At 37.8% G+C, this 23,748-nt stretch overlaps 1 protein-coding gene across 7 annotated transcripts in view; it reads right to left on the bottom strand.

The window, feature by feature from the left end:
• LOC127433691 (stAR-related lipid transfer protein 13-like) overlaps positions 1-23,748 on the bottom strand; it is a 68,183-nt gene that overhangs the window by 14,924 nt on the left and 29,511 nt on the right. For 3 of the 7 annotated variants that reach the window (XM_051685789.1, XM_051685788.1, XM_051685791.1), the window contains exons 2-9: positions 13,678-13,749; positions 12,027-12,108; positions 8,604-8,667; positions 4,034-5,364; positions 2,708-2,878; positions 1,462-1,621; positions 967-1,165; positions 668-881 (exon numbers count right to left, since the gene is read on the bottom strand). In XM_051685789.1, the coding sequence (XP_051541749.1) occupies positions 668-881; positions 967-1,165; positions 1,462-1,621; positions 2,708-2,878; positions 4,034-5,364; positions 8,604-8,667; positions 12,027-12,108; positions 13,678-13,749 (2,293 nt within the window). Of the gene's footprint in view, positions 1-667; positions 882-966; positions 1,166-1,461; positions 1,622-2,707; positions 2,879-4,033; positions 5,365-8,603; positions 8,668-9,012; positions 9,898-12,026; positions 13,569-13,677; positions 13,750-15,201; positions 15,219-23,748 lie in introns of those variants that run through there. The other 4 variants (XM_051685793.1, XM_051685792.1, XM_051685790.1 and 1 more) reach the window with 3 other exon arrangements.

The following is a 23,748-nucleotide window of genomic DNA, read 5'->3' as shown; positions in this document are numbered from 1 at the left end:
TGCCTAAATATGACTTTTGGACCGTCAAACAGCCAGCAGTCTAATGACACCTGTTTACTTGCATTGTGTGAACAAAAAGAATTGAAATGTGCTTCTAAAAATCTTCACTTCAGTTCTGCTGAAGAAGGAAAGTCATCCACATCTGGGATGGCTTAAAGGTAAGTAAATCATGAGAGAATTTTCATTTTTGGGCAAACTAGCCCTTTAAGTATACTTTTGTATACAAAGATACTCCCGTGACACCCCCATCGCCCCTCCCCCCTCGTCTGGTCAAATTAAACTAGCCCTCTCCTTTCAAACGACCTCCACACCTCCTCCTGTCTATGGCCCTCAGGGCAGTGTGTCTGCTCTGTGATGAGTAATATTCCCTAATGAACACAATGATTGGGGAGTTGTTTGAATGCCAAACAAATAAAACACTTCACGCCTTCTTGCAGCACCTCAGGGCCCTGAAATCCTAATGACAAAGCACACATATATCCTTACAGCTCCTATATACCCACATACACTCAAACATATGTACATATATACATACCAAAGCTTGTGTTAAATCTGTTTTAACTCATCACAAACATCTGTTTAGTACTGACTAGACTGACACTATTTTTTAAAGAATCTTTTTGCAACCTTTTCTTGATTTAAATAGAGCAGTTGGTATGCCTGTTACCTTGGCGACAGGTTATCATTCTTCATGATGTTGAGGTGGAAGAGAGAAGGAGCGAGGCACACCGCCAGGTTCATGGGGGTCATCTGGTTCTCTTCAACAGAGGAAGTGACATCATTAAGGAAGCACAACAGTGTCTGCAAGACCTCACGGTTTTCATCAGCCATCAGCATGATAGCTGCCTGCACGGCCTGCAAACGCTGCTCTTTAGGGACATCTGGAGAGACAGAAAGTAGTAAAGGATTTGAATGCTCCATCATAATATAGTATATGGACTCATAAGAGACAGGAAATGCTCTTACACTGGTATATATGGAGGAAGGTTTCTCCCATTTTACTCGTAAGGAGAGGCTCAGGTAAATCTCTGAAGAACTGTTTGACCATGTCTGCCACATTATACGCAGACTGATCCTCATAGTTCACATTTTCTGGAGAGGTTTCACACATTTGTCTCAGAGCCTGAATACGAGACTTCACCCCAGATTTACGGAAAAGCCCGACCTAAAACATAACAAAACAAATCTTAAAATTTTAGATTGTTACATTTTCTAAAGAAAAAAAATGTCTAAAAGTTATATTTTATCTTAAATTTCCAAAACGTTTTAGTGCAGGGAGGAAAATCTTTTTCAGGGTTTGTATGCTTTTTTGGCTCTTCTGTTTTTAGAAATGGACCAGTGACTGGAATCACTGTTATTTTGAAGCCATCAAGGTTTAATTGACTAGGTTTGCAATAACTTCTGCTGTGACAGAATCTGAACAACAAAATCAGTCTTGCAAATCTGAATGAAATTGTGTACCTGGTCCAAACACTGGCTCCTTAAAAAGCGCAGAGCAAGCTGTAGGCTTAGAGGCAGAGGGTGTCCATACCGCTGGACATGAACAATCAGAGGAACACCAAAAACTGTCTTATCCTTGTAGTCTGGTCCCTTCATCCTCTTCATAAATTTTGGCACTGACCTTCAAAAGTGGACACACAATGAAAATTCTCTCATCATTTGCTCACCCTCATGCCATTCTAGATATGTATAACTTTCTTTCTTCTGCAGAACACAAACAAAGATTTTTTTAAAGAATATCTCAGCTCTGTAGGTTCATACAATGCAAGTGAATGGTGACCAAAACTATGAAGCTCCAAAAAGCACATAAAGGCAGTGTAAAAGTAATCCATATTACTCCAGTGATTTAATCCATGTCTTCCAAAGCAATTTAATCGGTTTTGGGTGAGAACAGACCAAAACTCCTTTTTCACTGTACATCTTGCTTTTGCAGTCTCCTTGGCAATCATGATTTCAAGCTCGGTTACACTCCTAGTGCTTGATGCATGCGCAGAGTGCTAGATGGCTCTAGGAAGTGTAATTGAGCTTGAAATCATGATCACCAAGGAGACTGCTGATGTCAAGATTTATAATGAAAAATTAGCTATATTTTTGTCTGTTCTCATCCAAAAACGATTGGATAACTTCAGAAGACATGGATTAAACCACTGGAGTCATATGGATTACTTTTGTGCTGCCTTTTTGTGCCTGGTGGTCATATGAAATTGTGCACACAAAGCCAGAGTGCAGATCTTGTATTTAGATGGCAGGATTTGAATGTTGTGCTCCACAAGCTTCACAGATTTAACTCAAGACTTGTTTGACAGAGGAGACACTTTAAACTGTGTGCCATTCGATAAGAGCAAAGGTTCCACTAGAGCTGACAATTTACGGACCAAAAAAATTTCTGTTTAAAAACTTTCCCCATCACATCCCACACTGGAACTTTCCATGACTGACTAATTTTGTCACTTCAGGAGACCCTCGACTTATGTACGTACACTGTGACGCTGTTTGTGTAAGATGATCTTGTTTTTAAGAGACCCCTGAAGCTTCATCCATAAATTCTGACTAAAACCACTCTCACCTTCCATATGTATTAAACTTGAGAACATTTGAGATCTTTGTTCTTATTCACTGTACCATGTTTGTAAGAAAGATTGATGATTTTCCTAATGCCTACTACCTAATTTCTTTGTGGATTTCATCAAGAACTTTTAGAACTCACCAAGTCCATCCGTGCTTGTTGGACATGGAGTATTTCTCCATGATAGCAGTGAGACGGAGTAGAGAGAACTTCTGCAGCAAGCTAAGCTGGCCTACTGATTGGCTAGATATCTGTAACGAAATTCCAGATTGGCCGAGGAGGTTCGACATCCTGAAGCTGGGCCATTTAAGGCTAAAAATAAAACAACAACATGAAAATCCAATTATGAAGATAATTTAATCCTATCTGTAATCAAAATAATAAAAAAAATTGCCAACAATGCTTTTATAAGATAAAAAAGCTGAGCAATCTTAGATACCAAATTAAATATAACACTAAAATAGCTGCAAAAATAAATGTATTACATTTCATGTTTCATTGACGTGTACAATTCTCCTCTTTGCTACATACAAATTTTCAGGTTTGGTGAACTCTAACCAGCAAATTTAAATAGCGAAAGACATTTGATCAATGGAGGATCTAAACGGAACATGTTGACATACTGTTCTATATAATACAAGTTTAAAAGAACACAAACTTGAATTAAGCACTACTTAAACTAAGGCCACATCCACACTCATTTATTTTAGTTTGAAAATGCATTGATTTTGCTACATTTACACTTCTCACACTAGAACGCTGTTTTACTCCACTGAGTGTTTCAAAAATGCTCTCCATTACCGCATACTTTGGAAAACGATGACGTTAGGAAACTGAGTTTTCAAATGAAAATGTATACGTTTGTATGGGGCCTAAATTAAGCATATAACATATAACTCTGACACAGACTACCACCCCTGGAGTCGTGAGTTCGAATCCAGGGTGTGCTGAGTGACTCCAGCCAGGTCTCCTAAGCAACCAAATTGGCCCGGTTGCTAGGGAGGGTAGAGTCACATGGGGAAACCTCCTCGTGGTCACCATTAGTGGTTCTCGCTCTCAATGGGGCACAAGGTAATTTGTGCATGGATCGCAGGAGTAGCATGAGCCTCAACATGCTGGGAGTCTCCGCTGTGTCATGCACAATGAGCCATGTGATAAGATTGACTGTCTCAGAAGCGGAGGCAACTAAGACTTGTCCTCTGCCACCCGGATTGTGGTGAGTGACTACGCCATCACGAGGACCTACTAAGTAGTGGGAATTGGGCATTCCAAATTGGGGAGAAAAGGGGATTTAAAAAAAAAAAAAAAAAAAAAAAAGACAAGAAGTTGCAGGCAACTGAAATTATTTTGAATGCTTAAAATCTAGTGCGATCGGCCCTTAAAAAACATGCTAAAACATCACAGTAACTTTAATGTTTCTCAATATTTAAATGAGTGCCTCTCAATATATCCATACTAAAGCCTCACCGTGGTCGTGTGAGAGAAGCCCCGACCCCTGAGTCCCTCCTCTCTCTAGTGCTGGACGTGTCCATGTCATTTAATGAGACCCCATCTCTGTTGCCTTCGCTTGGAGTGGTCAGACCTTCTATTACCGAGGTACCTTCAAAATCAAGTGTGATTTGACTGGAAGACTGCCCATCAATAATCCTCTGGTCCGGCCCCCCACTGCCATTCCTCTCCCCTTCACTCTCCGGCAAGACGTTTTTGGACCAGTGGTCCACAATCTGCTGCAGTCCATTTACGTGCTGCAGAATGTCATCTAAGTGTGGGAAAATATCCTCCTTTTCAAGGTCCAACAAATCCCCTGTGCTCGCGTACAATTGCGAACCAGGTACGTTATCGTACACGCTTATCCGACTTGCTCGTGGGCAGCAACGCATCACGGGCCGAATTTCCCTTCCACCAACTTTCCTGCTTCTTAACGGCCGCTGCTGCAAATCCAAAGCATTCCAATTTCCATGGTCCTTACTGGCTGGTGCCAAACTCTCAATGGACAGTGCTTTGGGAAAGGTACCAGGTTTATGATCTTTGGGGATGTGCACCAATAGCTCCTCATAGGAGCGAAACTCTTTTTTGCGGCTCTGTTCTACTGGTCTCCTCCTCTGGGGGGCACCAGCAAGAACATCGATGTCCTCCAGGTAGACACCTGCACGTTTGCCTGGAGCTTGAAACTTCGAGACACGCTCCTTCATGTTCGGTGTGCTTCCCGCACTACCGCTTGTCTCTGATTGGCTGCTATCCACACTGCTGGCAAATGAATTCGGGCAGTTGTTCGCCGGTGCCATGTTTTCAGTGTTTAACGGCTCGCCATTGAAGATCTGAACACATCTTAGAGTTTTCAGTGCTTCAGGCTTGCTTTGCAGAACTGGACCACTAATAACCAAAGACCGCCGCTCTGACCGCCCCATCGATGGTCCCCATGTGCGACCCAATGTCTCCATTCTCCGTAGGAAATCTTTGGCGCGTGTACGACCACGCCGCCTGTTCTTGGCAGGAAGTGAACCGTAATGAGACAGGTCTCTAGGTAAGTGCAGTGTGGTGAGCGAGGCAGAGTCTGGCATGGCAGCCAATGAGTCTTCACTGTGCAGGGAGCTGATCTCCGGCTCGCTCAAGTCGGTCAGAATGCTCTCGCTGCTCACGGTGGTCCGTAGACCCTCCCCCAACTCTGAGGGGCTCCGCTCCTCCGTTCTACCCAGGAGGTAATCGAAGTCTTCGAGACGTGACCAGCGGTGACTGTTCCGCTCAAATGTCCATCTATTACTAATTGCCAACAGGTCCTCCTCATCAGGGTCCTCAGTCTGTAAATACAACAGAGCACAAAACTAGGCTCAGATTGGTATGCATATTGCCATTATTTTGGGGGGAATTCACTAACAATTATTTCGCTCTGTAAAAGCGCTGTCTATTAGCACACGCTCTCTGTGCTAATTTAGCATCTGAATCACAAGAGAAATTATGCAGATCAGGCAATGGCATAAATGCAGCTATAAAAACTGTGCTGAACGCATCCATGGTGCAATTTCAATCATGCGGGTCAGTTCTTTGCTCTATATAGTGAGGTATATATAGTATATATATGCTGCAGAACACTGGGATCTGGCACACTGTGCCGGGACTGTACAGCATCACTCCACTACTGTGATTCAGACACCAGAATCATCTCTTTAACATGCAGAAAGAGAGCTTGACAACACCGCACTTTTGAATATATGCCAGGCTAGTAAGCTCTACTTCACCATTTGATCCATGTTTAATTTCTACTGGCATGATCCATAGGATCTTCACAAAACATCACTTTTAAATAAAATTCAGTTTAGCACCTGCTTTCCTCAGGTGGTAACAGCGCAATATTTTTTGCGGCAAGCAAATAAGAGTTTTGTGAATAAAGTGCAATCTATAATAAGCCTAATTTATATAGAAAGGAGGTGTGTTTGCATGGAAGGGAATGACAATTACTTAATTGAAATACTGAAGACGTAGTACTATTTTAGTGCTGACTGCGTCTGCTTGAGATTGCGGGTGGTTATTGAATAAGACGCAGGTTTTTTGTGCTGAAATACCAAGCGCAAAAGTGGATGTTTAGTGAATTCACCCCATTGTATTATTATCAGTTCTGCCAAAGTAAATGCATCAACTTTTGAGATAAATTGCTGGTATTTTCTAAAGCCCAAAGTATGCTTCGGTTTTGATGCGAACGCTTAGCATCTGCGTACAGTCGAACGCGAGCCTGTCAAAGTATACTTCATTTGATAGTGCGCGCATACACAGGCAGTTGCTGCATGCACGTTATGACTACTATGAGATACTGGTCTGGATACTGGACTCGAGTTATACAAATGCAGGTATCCTGACCTCCTCACAAAAGTGCTCTTGATGTGCATATCTATTGATGTCATTTCAAAATTCGTCTCCTATTGTTTACTGGCAATTACATCTTCTTCTAGCACTTCTTCGTGACCGCAATGGCCCATTTATTAGTGCAAATAATTCTAGGCGCAAGCGCATTCTGCGCTTTAAAAAATGCGCAGTTAAAAATATCGGTCTGCACACGTTCAGTGCTCGAGCACTCTGCTGATGATGAAATTTGCGTCATGCATCCTGTACATGGACGCTCAGTGTTCACGTCTGACCGAAGTATCCTTTGGGCCTAAGGCAAGCATCACTATTGCTATTTTTCATACTTAAGGTTTGAAATTTGAACAAACCACTAACCCAGAGTATAAAATTTGGGTGCGTAACTCATCACACACCATTTGTGCTACTGACATGAATGATACTTCAAACTGTGCATTTTGTTGAGGTGTGCTTTAACTTTTGAAAACGATCGGATTTGCAAACTTCTATAAACAACTGGATTTAAGATTTTCATCTGGTGGACAAAACAAATGCAGCTTTTTTTAAACATTTAATTAAGTGTGCAAATTTAAGATTAACTGAATGCATTTAAAGTTAATACGCATTTTGAATGGATATCAATTCATCAGGTTAAATGCAAAACACAGGTAATTATTTTAATTAATTAATTGCAGTTAATTATTTTAATCTATTGCCCTAGTTACAACATTTGCAAATTATCCTTATAGTAGGACGCAATGAATATCTTTGGTTTCTTGACACAATCTCTAAACAAAATGGGAACCATGACATATTGGGACATCTCTGTGCAGATGTTAACAATAAATGTTTTACAAAGTAAAACCAAGACACATGAGCTCAGAGCATGGGAAAGAGCTGTAAAGAGCTCTTAACATTGTATGTTCTTTCACAACCCATTTCCTATCTACAATATCACAGACCTCATGCATTTAAGTTCAATAACAATGATGATGTCAAAAAAGAGAAATGGTATTTGAAAAATGTCAAGAAACTATTTCAACAACATCCCTTAAGTCATATTAGCTGGTCTAGGGGAATTCTCAAATATTAGCCAAACAAGAGGACTAGAAAATAATAGGGATCAAATAACGGTCTGGTTGCGTTGAAGACAGCAACATTTACAGACCCCTTTCACATGCCTGAGACATCAGTAGAACTAGAAGCGTCAAAAATGACCTACACAGCTAAGAAACATAATTAGGTTGAAATACGACCCCAAGTAAACAGTCAAAGACTCTAGACTGAAGTTTAAACTGACACTTTATGCTTAAAGAGAATATCAATTCTCTTGACTGCTCACGACTGCTCTTTTTTTTTATTTAATCTGCTTTATCTTAAGCAGTTTATAGTCAAATCATCCATTTTAAACCCAGACAGACAGATTTACTGTAAAGACTGATTTGTATATCACAGGCATACTTTAAAAAATTAAATGCACCATAAAATCAGAACCACATTCAGAAGACATTACAGTAGTACAGATAATTAAATTTAACTGAGTTATTAATTTAACAGAGATATACTGTACAAGAATGGGTGAATTTCATAAATAAATGTCCAGGTCATATTTTTTATTTAAAAAATAAGAAATTATATTCTGCATTTAGAAAATTAAGCAGGCTATAACGATTGTTTGCATTGCAACATTTATACAACATTTATAAACATATTTACAGTACATAACAAAGAACCACATTTCCCCCAAAATTCTCATTACTGCAAAGTGATGGGAAATAAATCCGCAATGTGATTTGTTTATTTTTTTTATTATTATATGCATTATTATTATTACCATCAGCATAAATCAGATTCAGCTGTATAAAAACTACCATGATATATACAAATTAATAATATATCATAATTTTATTTTTCTCATTATGGTAATGAGGATAATTGTTTTAAAGATTACAGTAGGCACTTATAATCGTCATGAAAATAATCTCACAATGCAAAAAAATCATAATGGTCTTACAAATAGTTGCATTTTCTTAATGCTACATGTAATTTATTTATTTTTCTTTTGATTTTGGAGTTAAAATGACCCTTGACAGTTTTCTTGAGATTTACCCAAATAAGCACCTTAAATTTCAATTAAATAAAAAAATAAAAAATAAAATAAAAATACAAAGATTTTTGAGTATATGAAAAATTAATCACTCACTTTCTTCTTGGGGAGGCTTACGTCCAGTTTCATGGAGGCACACTTGTTCAGAGTGCTGAGTCGACTGGAAAACAGTAAATACGGTTACTGATGTATCAATCACTCTCATCTCCACTACAAAGAAACTACACATCCACACACAGGGAGCAGATCCACTGTAGATACTAAGCTGATCTAACCTCAGCTTGCCTCTCTACATGCAGGTATAGATTTCAAGAAACTCTCACTATCTGTGTCCTGATTGGTTGATGGAAAGAATGACAGGACTGCTTGGCAGTGGTATGTTCTAATCTCTTACAAGAGATGCCTATGAATGAATGAGTCTGTGACTGCAGAGAAAAAAAAACAAATGGATAGAGGAAGAGAGAAAGAGAAAGAGAAAGAGAGAGAGAGAGGGTTGGCAATCCACCTCGTCCACCTCCTCTTTGATGTAACCTTTAAGCACCCTTTAATGTTCTCGTCTGACTGATCTTCACCCCTGGAGAGGTATTCTCTGTCCCTTTACACACAAGCACACACACACACACTCACATGTTAGTTTCACAATATTAGTAAGGCCATCTCATATATGATGATATTCTGTATACCCTAACCAAGTGATAATATCCTGTCATATTCTCGTCAAATTACTGACGAAAATGTTTGTTGATGAAGGGTTATTTCAATGACAACCAAGACAAGACAAAAATTATGTATCATAACGATAATTAAAATATTTTATTTAAAACGTACTGTCAGCAAAAATATAAGAAAACAAAAATACTGCACAATATATACAGCAAGTGTAACACATGAACAGTGACTATTGTCATTTGGATGTACTACTGAAATTATGTATTATGTATAGTTGTGCATCTATTTAGACTCAACAAGTGCCTGAGAAAATACTTGTGTGTAGATTATGTGTTATGTGTAGCTCAGTAGTTTTGACAGCCATTTGCGTCTCAGGAAATTTCAAAGTGAAATTAATGAATCCTGTTCTAGATTTGTCCTGATTTGTTGCATTTTCTCTTTGAAATATGAAAAATAAAACATCAAAATATATTTGATTCTTTTTTGAAAATTTGACACTATCTGGGCATTTTGTAGATCCATTTGTAATAGATATAAGTTCCGGGTCTCAAAAGACCCGAATATGAGTTTTTGGTGAAATTGCCATGCATTTAAGGTTTAAAATGAATAAATGTTTATAATTGTTTTTTTAAATGTTTGAATATTTGAATAAACTTTGGTCTGTTACAGCTTGACACAGGTTTATGTCATTTTGCACATTAGCACTGACAAAGTAAATCTGACTAAAATTAATGAATATGACATGACGAAATATTGACCAGATTTAAAAGGACATTTTCATCAAAAGACTAAAACTATGACAAAAATTTTTTTTTACAGTGTAAAAATGAACACTTCTTCAAACCTTAGCCCTACTCCTAACCCCTGAACCAAATCCTCACAGAAAACTGTTGATATCAGTAGATTTAAAAGCAAAACCAGCCTATTTATAAGCCTTAAGATAGTAAGGACCACTTTGATTGTTTCCTTTTAAAAATTTGGCCCTAACACTAACATGTTCTCTACTCCACAAGAAAGAGCAGACCCCTGACTTTATATCCATTCCAGACACAAACAAGCCATTATTTCACCTATAAAAACCGACTTGTTTGTTTTTGACACCCCAAAATGTTCCATCATTACATCAACACTGTTAATCATCTGTCTGCAGACACGATCAGGGTCCATTCCAAATTTTCCATAATGCAATTCTGTTTTCCAACCTAATTAAACATCCAAGGTCCTGATGGCCAGATAAATATGCGTAAATATCTGTGTCTGTGGTGCGATAATGACAAGCCATAATCATGCCTGTAGACAGTCCTTAAGAGCAGTGTGATTTTGTGTGCAAATGTGTGTGGATTCACTGTCAGTAAAGCTGTAAGTTCTCACTAACGCTGTCATTAGTGGCATCAGAGAAGGAAGACAACCTGCTAGAAACCCTCAATGCTCCCGGGCCTTGTTTCACACAAACACATTCCAAACCATCTGTTAGTAGCCTATACTGCCAGTCTCAAACCCCCCCAAGCACCCCTAGGCCTTTGAGAGGGACATCAGAGAAGGCTCCACGGGGGCTGCATTAGGGATCAAAGCGACAGGGAAGGGGACAGACTTTATGGAGGACATGGGTCAGACAGCTACAGAGGTGGGGTCGCCACTAGGCCAGCGCCACTGTGGTTTCTCGTACTTGTAGACCCAGAAGAGGGGCAATAAGAGATGAAGAGTTGGTACTGGTCTTAAAAGAACCGTTGAAGTTTCTTCAAACACATTTGCAGATGAAAAGGCTTTGGGAAAAAGTGTAAAGGGTGCTCAGTCTCCCTGGCCTATTTTACAGACTTTATGAATATAAAAGTACACACATTCATGAGCATTGTCTAAAAACAGACCCCATTGTACTAAGAGATCAGCCAAAAGTGGGTTGGCTTCATAAAGTATGGTTCTAGGAAATACATTTTTCCTCATCATTGCTCTTTTGGCTTTGTCTGTTTCTTTTGTGTTGTGACCACAACAAGCTCATGAGAAAAAAGAAACAGACATACAGTTTTCCATTGTAAAGGAAAACACTTCCTTCCTTCTCTACCTAAATGACCTAATTAACATATCTTTCTCACCGAAATGATATCAAAAGTCTGGAATTGACTGAGACGTGTGCTACTGTGCAATTTTTTCATCAAAAGCTTAAAAACTACCAATGGAAACAATCAATTTCAAATTCAAACCCACCATTTACATTAACTTTTTATAATGTTACTTCTAGTGAAATGGAAAAATCACCAGAAAATAATTTTGGCTAGGTTTGTATTTATCCATCAGGATTTCATTGTATTGTGAAAAGTAAGGATATAATATGATTGGTTAATTTTATTTTCCTCGCCTACACAGCCTTGGTTAATGAGACAATAAGATCTGTTTATATCTATTAAGAAAGTAAACAGTGACAACTTTGATTTCATGTTGTCCAATCTTAATGCATGTAAACATACAGAACAACATGGGCATCACAGCATGAATGATTGACAGTTAAAGGCTTTTTGATTTCACAGCTGCTAATTTTGTGACGAGACTGCATCAAGTTTCATCCAACAGATTGACAGAGTTCTCTCACTTTCTCACACTCTATAGTCCCTATTTCTCTCTCCCTCTCTTTCTGTCTCTCATCCATGGCACCATATTACAGACCAGGAAGAACTCCTTAAGAACTCAATGGCTGTGCTCAGATACAGACGACTGGATGGATGATAGATAGAAAATGTTCTCTCACATGGATGGATGATCGGATGGATAGATACTGTTCTCCCGGATGGATGGATGGATGGATGGATAGCATCTACACCTTGCTGATAATTTTGATATTGACTTTTGGAATCTTACCGGCAAAGAGGCTCCACAAGGTCTTTGTCAAGAAAGTCATGGTCCCTCTTTACAGCAGATATTTCAATGGGAAACTGGGAATCTGGAGGCAGAGACAGAAGGCAGATCAACTCTCTGTCCCGTTTAAAAATGGTTTTATGCTACATACTGTATGTTACTCTGTTACCCTCATATGCATCATGAATTAAAGAGGAAAGGAATAAATCAACAAACAGATAGATAAAATGACTCTCTGGTCAGCCCAGCCAGACATCTGTGGAGGATCACAGATCCACAGCAGATGTGGTGTAATTAATATAATGCAACCACAGACTCTGGCAGATGCTCCTACACTGATTACATTATACACAGCAGACTGAATCTGAAACTGAACTAGGGGTTATCATACACTCCCATGCTTTTGCTCTATTAAATGCGGACAATTATCAAAAGGAGGAGGGAGAGTATAAAAGCAACACTAAGGTGTGATGAACAGTCACTTTTTCTCTAGTGGAATTTAGGAGTTCTTCATTTCTGTAATGATGTTATAATGACCTCACATGGCCAAATTGAGCCTCTTTTATGATCTTCTCATGAGAGGAAAGCAAGGAAATCTGAATTTACTTGGCATTATATATAGAATTGTTGACATTTTATCACTCATTGACGTACAGTATGATGAGGAGGAGTCAAGGGGAACACAGAGAGAGAGAGAGAGAGAGAGAGAGAGAGCGAGAGCGAGAACAGTATCCTCTCGACCCATCTGCTGGCCTAAGTGGAAGACTGAGGCAAAGGCCTGCATTTTCCCGGCAGTGATAACGAAGACTTTTTCCCATGACCTCTTTCTCCTAGAAACTCTATCCTGCGAATATCTCGCAGTGGCCCCAAAATGACCAGAAAAAAAGAAAGAGGGAAGAAAAACATGCAGACAATTTGGGCACACAGCTGTGTTAATGCATTTTTGTTCAATATGTCTGGAATGTAGGAGAATCAAAAATATTTCAGCTCATGAATACTGTAGCCAGAGTCCAAACACTCGCCAAGCAGCAATTGTGAGTAAAATTTGGATTTGGTGAGATAATAAATGCATTTTGTTTCCATTTGGTTGGTAAATTTATTAGCAACTGCAACAAAATGTGTTGCTTGAATTGCAAAAATGAGAGTCTGACCCTGGCTTTGTTTTATCTGATGTAAGCGATGTCCGCAAATGAAATCAAAGATGTACAAGCTCACTTCCAAAGTGACTGTCTAATAATGATGATGAAAGTGTTTGTGCTGTCTACTTGTAGATTGGTAAGAGACTTGCACATCAATTTTAACCTCAGTGGAAAAATTTACATAAGCAGATTATTTAGGATGCTAAAAAAGGATGCTTAAATATTTAATTCTGGACCCTGACTGAAGCCTAAAGGACACAAATTTGCTTCTGTCCACCCAGCTGAAATGGGATAGGATATATGTGATTCCAAACTCAAAGCAACACTCATCTTCTATCTTGGTCTGTCTCTCTCTTTCTCCCGTCCTACCGCATTCCTGATTTTTTACCGTCACTTAACCTCACAGCTGCAACCACACAAAAGACATTTGTTGAGGCCACCGTATCAGTGAGCGATTCTTTGACAGATCTGTATGTGTGTGGTGTGTGTTTATAAATAATAATTCAATTTCTTACCCTCATAAAGTTGGGCATACTGTGGAAATCCAGCCGCCCTCAGCCAGTCACATGCCTCCTTTGCCTCGATTTCTAAATAGAAACCAATAAAAAATTACTTACAAATTCTGCAACTGTTAAATTCATCAATTGATTTCAACCTGATCGTACACATACAAATCCATGCACATTTTGAGACAGTTGGCATTGGCCGATAATTGTGCGCAATTGGCTGATTAACAGAAGTCATTCCACTTAGCGTCAGTTCCTAAATCTACTGGCAGCTTTGAACAGATGCACAAGAGGTGCATGTTTCCAAATATTTTTAGTAAATTGTGATTTTTTTTTGGGTACATATTGTGTAAAATATTGTGTTAATTTACATTGAGCAATTTTGTATACATACAGTACACTCACTGAACACTTTATTAGGTACACCTGCACATCTACATATTCATGTGATTATCTAATCTGCTAGTCGTGTGGCAGAAGTGCAATGCATAAAATTATACAGATACAGGTCAGGAGCTTCAGTTAATCAACCATCAGAATGAGGAAAAAATTGGATCTCAATGATTTCGACCATGGCATGATTGTTGGTCCCAGATGGGCTGGTATGAGTATTTCTGTAACAGCTGATCTCCTGGGATTTTCACACACAATAGTCTCTAGATTTTACTCAGAATGGTGCCAAAAACAAAAAACATCCAGTGAGTGGCAGTTCTGTGGACGGAAATGTTTATGAGAGAGGTCAGCGGAGAATGGCCAGACTGGTTCGAGCTGACTGAAAGGCTACAGTAACTCAGTTAACCACTCTGTACAAATGTAGTGAGCAGAATAGAATCTCAGAATGCACAACATGCCGAACCTTGAGGTGGATGGGCTACAACAGCAGAAGACCACATCGGGCACTTTATTAGGACCATAGTATTCCTTATAAAGTGCTAAGTGAGTGTATTATCTTCTATCATTAAATATATCAGTATTATATCGGCCATCGGGCACCCTGTTGTATAGATATTGATATCATATCAGCCATTAAAAAGAAAACACATATCGGCTAACCAATAATGGATATGTATTCATCTAAAATACTGACCAACTGTAAAATATTTAATAAAAATTTAAATGCAATGGGGGATCTCAGCAGTACCAAACAACATATATAAAAGTGAGAGTAAAGACTGTAAAATCCCTTTTGCATCTTTTTCTCTTTGAGTATGTTTCCACCACAATTCATTTTAAAAAATCCAAAAGAGATGAAAAAAAAAGGAACAAAGCATCTCTCAAAAAAAAAAAAAAAAAAATGCCGTCATAAAACTGGATGGTTCAGGAAATGACCTCACCACAATCCAACAATTATATACTTATCTTGCAAGATTCTCTGCATTCTTCTGTGAAATTACACATTTGCTGAAAAGAAACCATTTAATGTCTGCAGAAATCTCCCTCTGAACACAACACCGGACATAAGAGCACATGGAAACCGGCAACGTCCATTTATGTACATATAAAATCTTACAGTGGTTCTTACAGTACACTTACTGGATGTTCTCATGGCTTTGTCATGCTGAGGAATCAAGCATCTCTTTCCTCTAATGGTCTGTAATAGTCCAGAATCCTGTTCAGTCAACATACAGTCCAGTTACAGTTGAAGTCAGAAGTTTACATTTCCCTTAGCCAAATACATTTAAACTCAGTTTTTCACAATTCCTGACATTTAATTGTAGAAAACATTCCCTGTCTTAAGTCAGTTAGGCTCACTTCTTTATTTTAAGAATGTGAAATGTCAGAATATTAGTAGAGAGAATTACATATTTCAGCTTTTATTTCTTTCATCAAATTCCCAGTGGGTAAGAAGTTTACGTACACTTTGTTAGTATTTAGTAGCATTGCCTTTAAATTGTTTAACTTGGGTCAAATGTTTTGGGTAGCCTTCCACAAGCTTCTCACAATATGTTGCTGGAATTTTTGCCCATTCCTCCAGACAGAACTGGTGTAACTGAGTCAGGTTTTTAGGCCTCCTTGCTAGCACATGCTTTTTCAATTCTGCACACAAATTTTCTATCGGACTGAGGTCAGGGCTTTGTGATGTCCACTCCAATACCTTGACTTTGTTGTCCTTAAGCCATTTTGCCACAACTTTGGAGGTATGCTTGGAGTCATTGTCCATTTGGAAGACCCATTTACAATCCAGCTTTAACTTCATGGCTGATGTCTTGAGAAGTTGCTTCAATATAGCCACATAATTTTCCTTTCTCATGATGCCATCTATTTTGTGAAGTGCACCAGTCCCTCTTGCAGCAAAGCACCCCAACAACATGATGCTGCCACCCCCTGGCTTGCAAGCCTCACCCTTTTTCCTCCAAACATAACAATGGTCATTATGGCCAAAAAGTTTCATCAGACCAGAGGAAATTTCTCAAAAAAGTAAGATCTCTGCCCCCATGTGCACTTGCAAACTGTAGTCTAGCTTTTTTATGGCAGTTTTGGAGCAGTGGCTTCTTCCTTGCTGAGCAGCCTTTCAGGTTATGTCGATATAGGACACATTTTCCTGTGGATATAGATACGTGTCTTCCTGTTTCCTCCAGCATCTTCACAAGGTCCTTTGCTGTTGTTCTGGGTTTGATTTGCACTTTTTGCACCAAACTACATTCATCTCTAGGAGACAGAATGCTTCTCCTTCCTGAGCGGTATGATGGCTGCATAGTCCCATGGTGTTTATACTTGCGTACTATTGTTTGTACAGATGAACGTGGTACCTTCAGTCATTTGGAAATTGCTCCCAAGGATGAACCAGACTTGTGGAGGTCCACAATTTTTTTCTGAGGTCTTATTTGATTTCTTTTCATTTTCCCATGATGTCAAGCAAAGAGGCACTGAGTTTGAAGGTCTTAAAATACATGGGGGTATTTATAAATAAAAGGGGGGTCCATAAAGGGCCCTGTAAAGTCAAACATTATTTTATCTATGTGTTCCTCCATTCACCATAGCATGGAAGAACTTCAGATGAAAATTATTTTTGTAACTGTATGTTGTACTGTGTGTGTTATATGATTTGAATCTTTATTCTCCACTCACGTGGAAATATAACTTCCTTTTCTACTTTAAAGCACACATTAAAGTGGACTTATCAAGGAAAACAGGACTTTCCCTGCTACTCTGAAATAAAGAAGTTTGTGTACTATGTAGATATACTTGTACAAAATGCAAAGCTTCCTTGCAAAATGGGTCGTTCAGAAATTGATGTTGACAACATCAACATTTTGACATTTACATGCCAACACCATTTACATATAGAAGTCTTAAAGTCACAGTACCAAAAACAGTCTGTTTACCTCTTCAACTCTGGGTCATTTTTGGGCTGCCGCCTGCAATTTTTCACACTCACATTTAAAAGCTCACCATTCACACATACTGTGGACTAATTGCCATAAAAGTGTCTAATTTTTCAGAAAACCCTTCCAAATAAAATAAAAAAAAAAGGCTCTAATAATGCACAAATAATATTGTATATGTTTACAATCTTATAATGAATAGAAAAATATATATATATTTATTTTTTTTTTTTTGTTTGTTTTTTGTTATCCAAACATTGTAAGCATGCAATTCTGGTTCTGCTCACTCTATCTCCCTCCAAAAAGTCTTATTTTACATCACTATATGGCAGCAAGTACTAGAAAAATGTCTATCACCTTTCATCACAATATGCAGATCTGAAATGTAGGTGGCACTCTAACGCATTTTAGCCCTCACAGATGTGCTTGTCCATAGACATTAATTCTAAGTTTCAGTTCACGCACCACCCCCATTGTTTCATCAAATATCTCGGCCTCTGAGTGGACTAGAAGCTCAATCTAGGTGTTATTTGAAATCTGTAATTAGAGATATGATAGGTGTGGGTGAGAAACAAATCAATATTTAAGTCCCTTTTTACCATAAATTCTCCTCTTTGCCTGGTAGGCGGCGATATGCATGAAGAATGCAAACTGCCAAAAACAAAAGTAGTAGTATGTTAAAGTGAAAGTGGAGATTTATGGTAAAAAAGGACTTGGATCAGTTTCTCATCCACACCTATCATATCCCTTCAGAAGACATGAACTTAACAACTGGAGTTGTATAGATTACTTTTATGCTACCCTGTACAGTATATGCTTTTTGTACCATCATAGTTCTTGAAACCATTCACTTGCATTGAATGCACCTACAGTGCTGAGATATTCTTCTAAAATTCTTTGTTTATGTTCTACAGAAGAAAGAAAGTCATACACATCTGGGGTGGCATGAGGGTGAGTAAAAAATGACAGAATTTCCCTTTAATACACATTCCTAATTTTATTGTACACAATTCATCGGTGCACGTTGTTCCAAAGAAAAAAATGTTTGTCTTTGTAATCTGGTATCAAAATGTAATAACTTTCTTCATCATTTAAACATCTTTCTTTCTGTGATCAACAAGCTTGCTTAGTTTTTAACCCCTCCCCTCTAACCACCTTGATCCACTTCGGTAAGCAATTAATTCCCAATGGATCAGGGTTGCATCTTTCTCCTCTAACGGTCAAATCAAACTAAATTTGAATATCCTATTTTACTCAGAAATACCTCACATTACAGAAGCAAAATGGGTTGTGAATGCCATTTCATCATGGCTTTAAGGGTCAGAGAAAGGGTGGAAAATGGTCATGAAAAACAAAATTATGTTAAATTATGTTTTTGATGCAAAAAACCTTGACTAAGTGGACTCCAATAAAATGCTACAAAAGTCCAGAATATCCTTTTCCAGAAAGACCTTATTCACAGTATTGACATCTTTGATTTTTGACAGGAATAAAAATGAGAATGTGAAGGATAGACTAACCGTCTTTTCAATGACATGCACTGTATAAAGCTATCAAAAAGCCTATATCACACCTAATATTTCCACAAATTATGCTGTCGTCAGTGGAACGATTCAAAAACACTTTAATCCTCCTATTGCATTCAGGTATTTTTTGACCCGGTAGTGGTAAATCACATTTTTTTTTTCCTTCACCCCATTTTCTCCACAATTTGGAATGCCCAATTCCCAATGCACATCAAGTCCTCGTGGTGGCGTAGTGACTCGCCTCAATCCAGGTGGCAGAGAACGAATCTCAGTTGCCTTTCACGTGGCTTGTTGAGCGCGTTACCGTGGAGACATAGCCTCCAGCTTCATACCATCCACCGCGGCATCCACGCACAACACACCACGCACCCCACCGAGAGCGAACCACATTATAGCAACCACGAGGAGGTTACCCCATATGACTCTACCCTCCCTAGCAACCGGGCCAATTTGGTTGCTTAGGAGACCTGGCTGGAATTCGAACTTGTGAACTCCAGGGGTGGTAGTCAGCGTCTTTACTCGCTGAGCTACCCAGGTCCTCGTAAATCATAATTTTTAAATACCACATGCTTTGTACTGGAACCAAACTTTGTGACTTTGTCAAGACTGCCAAAATGAACATAATTAAAATTTTTCAGATTTTTAGAAGAAATTATTTAAGAGATATAACCATCTTTTGCGTTCCCGATTCCTGTCTTGTCTAATGATATAAAGGCAAATATCACTAAAACTAATATCATATATCATCTGCAAATATGTGCATATCGTGTTTAAATGTAATACAAATGTAATAACCCAACCTCACACAACTTCAGCAGATCCAGCGTCCTGTGGAGCGCTAATTTATTTACCTCTAAACCACGCATTCTAACAGTCACTCCTCTACAGTTCCCTGTCAACTTGAACTTTCTTTTCTAATAATAAAAGGCAAATATCAATAAAACTTCTATTATATACCATTTACAAATATGCAGATATCTCGTTTAAACAGATGTCATTCACGAACCTCACGAAAATCCAGCGTTTTCTTCCCATCGAGCGCTCATCTAATATCTTCCTCTGAAGCACGTATTCCATCAGCCAGAATCAAAAAACTTCAGGATCAAAAGTTCCTCTGATTCACAAATCATGACGGTCACTCCATGTTACTCCAAGCAGGCGATCTAGGCTGTTTAAACTGTTAGGGAGACTATTCCATAGTTGGCATGTCCACATTAGCAATCGCATTTACTCAAAAAATATTGAATCAAACCAATTGTACATAAAGTGCATAGTGAATAAGACATTCACTTATAGCACACATCCGAAAACGTAGGCAGCTGACTTGCTACCTTGCTGCCTAATCAATTAATGGCTTAACTGATAGCTGTTTGAATGAATGGAACTCTTAAGGAAACTGATCTCTGAACAGTTTGAAAAACACCTTATTTTCATCCTACCTCTGTATACAGCCTCCGGAGGCAGCATTTTCCTGGTTTCGGACGCAGCCTTGAAGTTGCACTCACGCGCACCTGCGGATCCAGCGTGAGCCTCAATCTCCTAACAGTGTCCGGGATGTAGACACACTCACTCAGTTTAAGTCTACACTAAAGTCTACTTGGGGAGTAATGGAATACATGTAACGGGAATACGTATTTAAAATACAAAATATAAGTAACTGTATTCCACTACAGTTACAATTGAAATCATTGGTAATTAGAATACAGTCACATTCAAAAAGTATTTTGATTACTGAAGAGATTACTTTGCATTTTATTGTCATTTGTTTCATTTAATATTTAGTCCTTTCAGATGGAAAACATTTATCCATATAAATGATGCGATCCAAAGTGCATTTGAACAGCAGTGAAACACTTTCTTATGATGTGTTACATTCATACGAGCAGACAGAGAAGTAAATTTGAAGTGAGTTTGGAGCAGAAGAAATAGAAATAAACCTTGTGTAAATTGTCAGCTTTACACTAAGCTAAAATGCTATTTCTAGCCATTTTACATGCACGTTATCAGGCATGATCATATTTTTTTATCAAGAAAATTCACGTTGGATCATAATTTCTTTTTTCTAGTAAGACCTTTGATATTAGGGCAAAAATCTTATTCTTGATAATTTTTGTATTGTTTTCGTGTAAAAATATCTAAAAATCCTTAAAACAAGATCAATTTGATTTAACTTGTTTTAGAAACAACACTGCTTAAGATATTTAGGTTTTTCAGAGAATGTATTTTTAACATGTATTTTGTCTTACTGTACTGGCAGAGTTTTTAAAGTCAAAACAAGTGAAAAAATCTACCAGTGCTGAAAAAGTAATCCAAAGTATTTAGAATACGTTACTGACCTTGAGTAATCTAACAGAATATGTTACAAATTACATTTTACAGCATGTATTCTGTAATTTGTAGTGGAATACATTTCAAAAGTAACCCTCCCAACCCAGCATACACCTAATTCATCCATCAACTCACAATTAGGCTGCTTTAGTTAGGTCTGCCGGAACCAGAAACATCCATCATGATCTATAACTCTGCATAAAATTGAATGGCATCTACGCTAATATTATTCTATTTGTTTCCATGTCTCCCGAGGTTACCAGAGCCTGCCAGATCCAGCACCGTTCCTGTTTGGTGTCGGACTCCACTGCTAAGTGTCACTGAGAGATGATGACAAACTACAGCCGGTGCTAGCCAGACATCACTTCAGTTTTTTTTTTTTACTTCAGAGGATGAACTGATGCCAACTCCAAGACATCGGATACTTCACATGCCACTGCCTGAACCTCGGATTTAGGAACCTTGGACCCCACCGAACCTCACCGAAATGCCCTGCAGTTTGCACTGCGATGCACCTCATCATTTATCTCACCTTTGTCTAATGATGGACTACACTCTTGAAATGGAATACATAGACTATCATTTAATTGCCAACAAAACCCCTCATCAGCCAACTAACAAAGCCTGCATCCAACTAACAAAGGACAATGAATCTATGTGAACTTCTGCAGTTAATCCAGGATGGACTTCAATGACATTAGTCATTAATCTTAAAGTTTTATTTTTATTTTTAAAACACTGGACATTAACCCCTACTTAATTTACAAATTTAAAAACATGACTTGCACTGCACACAAATAACTAATATTGGCATTTTATTCATGTTGTTTAGCCAGAGGGGAACTGGCCCCCACAGTTATCCTGGTTTCTCCCAAGGTTATTTTTCTCTATTAACCAACATCTTATAGAGTTTTGTGTTCCTCGCCTTCAGCTTGCTCACTGGGGTTCTAAATAAAATTATTATTTAATTATTTAATTTCTATACACATTTTACAATCATATTTAATCAAACTACACAATGATCACTGTAAGACATTTTTTGTATTTTATTTTATTTTTTGTTAATGCATGATTTCCTGTAAAGCTGTTTGAAACGATGCGTGTTGTGAAAAGCGCTGTACAAATAAAAATGACTTGACTTGATGGTTGCTGGACTACTGTGTGTACTTTTATTTCCTTCTTCCTGATATATTAACAATTTCTTCATGTGCAAATACATTACTAAAATTTGATGACTAAACAGAAATCTGAAGAAACTTCTATCTACCATTTAAAATACAATATTAATTTTTGTAGTTTTGTGTGAAATTGAGTAAATATAGTGCTAAATAAGAGTTTATATATATTTTATTTGAGTAATTTTATGTTTGTTATTTACTATATTAAATTGTGTGATATCGGCATTGTATGGGCCTATCGGCCACTCTGCTCTATGGATATCGGCATCGGCCATTAAAAAACCCATATCGGTTGACCACTAGTAATAAGTAATTAATTAATATGGAAGTTAATAGGAGAATTACTAGAAATTCTCACTTTTAATATTTATATAAATTTAATGCAATGATATATTCAAATGAAATTTATTTTAAACCTTGATAAAAAATATATATCTTCACATGTATCACACTGGTTTAGCTGTAGTTAATGTATATTTTGAAATCTAAAAACATTTATACATTTTGTTACTAAAAAAAAAATGACATCAAACATAACATTTATATTTTTTAGTTAACATGCCAAAATATAGATATTTTTACATGAATGAACAGCTAAGAAGTTAAAAATGAGCTAAAATAAGATTTTTGATGAAAACAATTGGATTATGAATGTTTTATAAGCTTAAAATGCCACAAACGCCAAACTGACCTGCGATTGCAAAAGGTGTATGCAGATTTTGAATGCGATAGGAGGGTTAAACAACTGTACAACCAATTGCTGAGACTGTACAGCCTCGTTGTCATTCCTGACAAAAATCAAAGATGGCGCTGCTATGAATAAGGTCAATTATTTGATGTTTTCATGGGTGTGTTTAATTCCTGTTTAACATGTAAAGTGTTTGGAATTACAATCACACATGGAAGCAATTTGAGAAAGACATGATGGGGCCCTTTTACAGAGTGCAAACACTGCTATCAAATCAAACGCTCAGCGGGTGCTGTCAAGGATGCGGTCACATACTGGTAAAGTCCCCATGTCACCACTGTGGATGTCTATTCTGTTTTAATGGTTTGTTTGTTTGCTCACATTAACACAATTAAACATATTACACAAGTAATTATGATGATTTGTGATGTTTTTAAACATCTACTACAGCAGGGTCAAAAATTACATCAATGTTACTGAATACAGTCATAACGGAGTGATGAACTTATATTAAATCAACATACAATCAAAACTGATTGTTTTATTAATCCATGTTTCTAGTCATATTGTGTAAGATTTATTAGTGCATGTTATAACAAAGAAAGAAAATGTTTGTCTTTGTAAACTTTTTTCAAAATATAATAAATTGATTCGCCATTGAAACATTGACTTTAAACATTACAAACATATGCAGAGTGCTATACATACACACATACATACATACATACAGAGTTTACAGGTGAAAAATGATTCGGTATTGGTTAAACTCAACATCTCCTTCACTTTCGTAATTGACAATAGATCCTGCATCTCTATGAAACCCTCAAGTGAAGTCCTACCACTGAGCTTGTTTTGCAAAACATTAAAGAAACTCTGGGATCTTCTAAAGCACAGAGGGGATTCTGGGTAGGCCTGAGTCACTGGCCCTCAAAGGCATGGGAATAAAGAACTGCTGTTTTTTAAGCCACAACTTTAATGAACACATGCCACTAATATCTAATGTCCAACCTGCCACCAACGAAAAGACCAAACCA

Source organism: Myxocyprinus asiaticus, chromosome 43, assembly GCF_019703515.2.
Source record: "Myxocyprinus asiaticus isolate MX2 ecotype Aquarium Trade chromosome 43, UBuf_Myxa_2, whole genome shotgun sequence".
Taxonomy (NCBI): Eukaryota; Metazoa; Chordata; class Actinopteri; order Cypriniformes; family Catostomidae; genus Myxocyprinus; species Myxocyprinus asiaticus.
The sequence above is the reverse complement of the archived record's forward strand: the minus strand, read 5'-3'. Positions and strand labels throughout refer to the sequence as shown.